We start from the raw sequence: 5,186 nt of genomic DNA, 5'->3' as shown, positions 1-5,186 counted from the left end.
AAAAAAAAAGACAAAAATACTGTTGGCAAGGATTTGGAGAAAGGGAACTCCTGTGCACTACTGGTGGAAATATAAATTGATGCAGTCAGTATGGTAAACAATATGGCGATTCCTCAAAACATTAAAGGTAGAAGTACCAACTGATGTAGCAATTCCACTTCTGGGTATTTATCCAAAGAATGCAAAAGAATACTAATTAGAAAAGAAATATGCACTCCCATGTTCACTGCAGCACTATTTATAATAGGCAAGACATGGAAACAACCTAAATGTCCATTGATGGATGAATGGATAAAGAGGTGGTACAATGAAATATTATTCCGCCATAAAAACAGAATGAAATCTTGCCATTTGTAACAACATGGATGGACCTTGAGGGCATAATGCTAAGTGAAATAAGTCAGAGAAAAAAGATAAATATCATATGATCTCACTTACATGTGGAATCTAAAAAACAAAAATCCTGAGCTTATGGATATAGAAAACAGACTGGTGGTTGCCTGAGGCAGGGGGTGGTCAGTGGGCAAAATGGGTGAAGGTGGTCAAAAGGTACAAATTCCCAGTTATAACATGAGTAAGTCATGGAGGTGTAATGTACAGCATGGTGACTATAGTTAATAATACTGTATTGCATATTTCAAAGTAGCTAGGAGAGTGCATCTTGAAAGTTCTTATCACAAGAAAAAGGATTTTGTAACTATGTGTGATGATGGATGTTAACTGGACTTATTATGGTGATCATTTTCCAACACAAATATTGAATAATTATGTTGTACACATAATTAATATGATGTTAATTAATATAATTAATAATTAATATGCAATTAATATGATGTTGTTAATTTTACCTCAATAAATAAAAAAATATATAATAGAAAAAATATGGGCAAAGGACTTGGATAAACATTTCTCCAAAGAAGATATACAAATGGCCAACTAGTACATGAAAAGATGTTCAAAAATCACTGGTCATTAATGAAATACAAATCAAAACCACAATGTGGGGTGACCATTTAGTTCAGTTGGTTAGAGCGTCATGCCAGTTCAATCCCTGCATGGGCCTCTGTGAGCTGTGTCCTTCTTAAGAGAGGTCAACTATGGCATTGTAGCATGAAAGCAATGTGTAACCAATGACCATAACTGTTCCCCAATAAAATTAAAAAACAAACAAACACAATGTCATACCACTTCACATCCACTAGGATGGTTTCATACGAAACCAAAAACAAGTGTTGGTCAGGATGTGGAATGTATACATTGCTGGTGGGAAGCTAAAAAGGAAAACAGTTTGGTGGTTACTCAAAAAGTTAAACACAGAATTACCATATGGCCCAGCAATTCCACTCGTAGAAATTCGACCCAAGAGAAATGAAAACATATGTCCACACAGAAACTTACACACATGCTCACAACAGCACCATTTATAAGAGCCAAAAGGTGAAAGCAACCGAAATGTCTGTCAGAGGATAAATGGATAAACAAATTGTGGCATACCCACATGTGGAATATCCAAACAATGGAATATCATTCAAATGATTTCACCATAGAAAGGAATGAAGTACTACATTAAGAAGGCTACAACTTAGATGAGCCTATAAACATTATAATAAGTCAAAAAAGCCAGACATAAAATTTCACATCTTGTATTAATTCTTTTTTTATGACTTATACAGAATAAGCAAATCCATAGAGACAGAAAGCAGATTAGTGGTTACCAGGAGATGGTGGGTGGGGTGTGGAGTGATTACTTAATAGGTATGAGGTATTTTTACCAGTTGATGAAAACATTTTGAAACTAGAGAGAGGAGGTGGGTGCACAATATGAAAGCACTAAATGCCACTAAATTGTGCACTTTAAAATGGTTCATTGTATGTTATATGAATTTCTCATTTAAAAAAGGGGAGCAAAGAAGCAGAAGTTCTTTCTCTAAAATTATTCCCGTATTATTTCCTGCAGTTGAACTGTATTTGAGGGAAATTTTCCTTACCTTCATGGCTGCTATCTCTGACACTTTTCAGCCCATTCAATAAATATCCATTGAAAAATTATACATTGGTGTCATAGAAACAATTACTTCATCTCATGCAGAATGCTAGGGGATCTATCTAGACCCTTTCAACCCTATAAGGAAATAGGAGTAATTCCCCTATAGAAAATATTGTTTCCTTTAATGTGTAGAGAAGATATATTTTCCTTTCTTTCCTATTATTTGACTGAGTAGAAAAATGCTCCTTGGGTTTTTAAAAGCTTCTTCTTTATCCTGAGTAAGCAAGTGGGTATTTTGAAAACTTTTACAAAGGTTCTTAGAATATAATGTTTTACTAGGAGGGATAATGCTCATTCTTGGCTCACAGGCCATTCTTTGCCATCTATATGACCTAGATTTATGTATTTAACTTTTTTTTTTACTTTATTGGGGAACAGCCATGGTCATTGGTTACATTGCTTTCATGAAACAATGGCTTAGTTGACTCTTTTAAGGAGGGCATAGCTCACAGTGGCCCATGCGGGGATCGAACCAGCAACCTTGGTGTTATCACCACCACGCTCTAACCAACTGAGCTAACCAATCACCCTATTTAACTCTTGCTTATTAATATAATCACTTGAACTCCACTATGATTTTTCAAGCATGCCCTATTTACACGAAAAATATGGTAAAGAGAGAAAGACCCAAAACCTGGGAAGGAAAAGTGAGTGATCAGAGCCAGTTTGGAGCAGAGATTAGAATACTATCCATATGATTTTAAGTACCAGTGTTTTCACTCTTGGAAACTTCTTCAACAATGAAAGACTACCTGCTATTTGTTTTTCCTATCTGCTATATTTAAGTATAAATTGCTTTGATTTTTTTAAAAAACGGCTTGAATCCTAAATCAATCCTTCCCAGCACAGCAGGGGTAGGAATTATAATGTGGACTCAGAGACTCAAATATAAAAAATTCCTGTTCAGTGCTTGTGAAAACAACTGTTCATTATACTATTATTATTTATTAACTACCTTTTATCAACAGTTTTCTCTGGCAAACTAAACTGGAAAAACTCGTAATAAGGCAATTACTAGTGCCTTATTACCTCCCCCATTGTCTTCCGCCAGCACCTTTAGTCTTCCCCCGTCGTTGAATTGCAAAGAATAGAATCAAGTCTATGCCTCTTCTACATGGAAATTCAATAGCTTTATTAAGGGAAGGTTTAATGAAGACATCATTGATTTTGTGTGTGTGTGCCCTGAGGGAAAGTGAGGAGATGACTAGAGAAAACCACTGGTATGATTTAAATTTAAATTTCTATTTTGGATGTTTCACCCTTAATTTCTATTGGAAAAATTATATGAATATAAGGTAGGATTCTAAGGATTGAACAGCATTTTTAAGGATTGTAAACTTTCCAACTGGACAAATGTGTCAAAATGATACATGAGGTATTTATATTCTATGATAAAATACAAACGTCATATAATTAACTGTCTATTCTTCAGAGGGCATACAGTAGAGTGATAGTAACATAACTACATTACTATTTTTTTCCAAGACCAAAATAAAGTATTAAATCACAGGGATGATAAAGGCTTAGTATCCAGAAAATATAAAGAACTCTCACATTTCAACATAAATAGGCAATGATGCAAATGTTTAAATTACCTACCTCAAACTCACGACGTTTCTCATAAATTGGAATGATCAACTTGGAAATCTCAGAAATTACTTCATAACGTTCTGCTTTCCATAAGCCATCCACGCATTGTTCTAGCAACTCCAGCAAAACTTCCTGCATTAAGAGAAAAATGCAACCAGCAATTAGAAATCATTTTAGAGTTCTGGGCAAATAAATTTTGAACCATTTCAAGATAATAAAGAATAAACAGAATGTACTAAATTTAATGAAATGCACAGGAGTATTCTTGTGTAACTACAGTTTCTAAATCAAATACTTGAAATATTTGAAACTGAAACCATTCTTAAAAATATGAAATTAATGTTTACAATAATAAACTACATCCATTTATTTTTGTTTATTCATATAATGATGATATCCACTATACTTACAAATGGTAATATAGTGAGGATTATCTTTAAAAGGGAATAAGTTGTTTGTTCCAAACTGAGAATGTCTGAATGCCTACTAGTAAATTTCACTAAGCCTATAAATGTTCATTATTTTTCCTTTACATTNATATATCACATTGTGTGTTCACCACCCAGAGTCAGTTCTCCTTCCATCACCATATATTTGATCCCTTTTACCCTCTTCTACCACCCCCCTACCCCTTTACCCTCTGGTAACCGCTAAACTACTGTCTGTGTCTATGAGTTTTGTTTCTTTGTTTGTTTGTCTTTTTCCTTTGTTGCTTTCAGTTTTATATCCCACATATCAGTGAAGTCATATGGCTCTTGACTTTTTCTGTCTGACTTATTTCACTTAGAATAATAATCTCAAAATCCATCCATGTTGTCACAAATGACAGTATTTCATCTTTTCTTATGGCCATGTAGTATTCCATTGTGTATATACACCACATCTTTTTTATCTAATCATCTTGCGAAAGACACTTTGGTTGTTTCCATATCTTGGCCACCATGAATAATGCTACAGTGAATGAATAATGCTGCAGTGAACATAGGGTTACATGTATCTTTATGAATAAATGTCTTCAGATTTTTTTGGTAGATACCCAGAAGGGATGGACTGCTGGGTGATATGGTAATTCTATTCTTAATTTTGTGAGGAACCGCCATAACATTTTCCATAGTGGATGTACCAATTTACATTCCCATCAACAGTGTATGAGTGTTCCTTTTTCGCCACAACCTCTCCAACACTTGTTATAGTCTGTCTTGTTGATGATAGCCATTCTAACTGGTCTGAGGTAATATCTCATTGTGGCTTTGGTTAGCATTTCTGTAATAGTTAGTGAAGTTGAGCATCTTTTCATGTATCCATTGACCATTTGTACAAGTACCAGTATGTCTTCTTGGGAGAGGTGTTGTGTTCAGGTTCTTTGCCCGTTTTTTAACTGAATTGTTTGTTTTTTTGTTGTTGTTGAGTTGTATGAGTTCTTTATATATTTTGGATAATTAGCCCTTATCAGAGGTGTTCAAACAACCCAATTTAAAAAATGGGGAAATCAACAGGTACATGAAAAGATGTTCGACATCACTAATTATTAAAGAAATGCAAATCAAAA

The 5,186-nt window shown here is 34.3% G+C and overlaps 1 protein-coding gene across 3 annotated transcripts in view; it reads right to left on the bottom strand.

Annotated features, from left to right (window-relative positions):
- Positions 1–5,186, bottom strand: part of DOCK11 (dedicator of cytokinesis 11) — a 207,103-nt gene that overhangs the window by 15,776 nt on the left and 186,141 nt on the right. For all 3 annotated transcript variants that reach the window (XM_019667847.1, XM_019667846.1, XM_019667848.1), the window contains one exon: positions 3,647–3,769. In XM_019667847.1, coding sequence (XP_019523392.1) covers positions 3,647–3,769 — 123 coding nt within the window. The remainder of the gene's footprint in view (positions 1–3,646; positions 3,770–5,186) is intronic.

Source organism: Hipposideros armiger, unplaced genomic scaffold, assembly GCF_001890085.2.
Source record: "Hipposideros armiger isolate ML-2016 unplaced genomic scaffold, ASM189008v1 scaffold_508, whole genome shotgun sequence".
NCBI lineage: Eukaryota > Metazoa > Chordata > Mammalia > Chiroptera > Hipposideridae > Hipposideros > Hipposideros armiger.
This window is presented reverse-complemented; position numbering and strand designations above follow the sequence as displayed.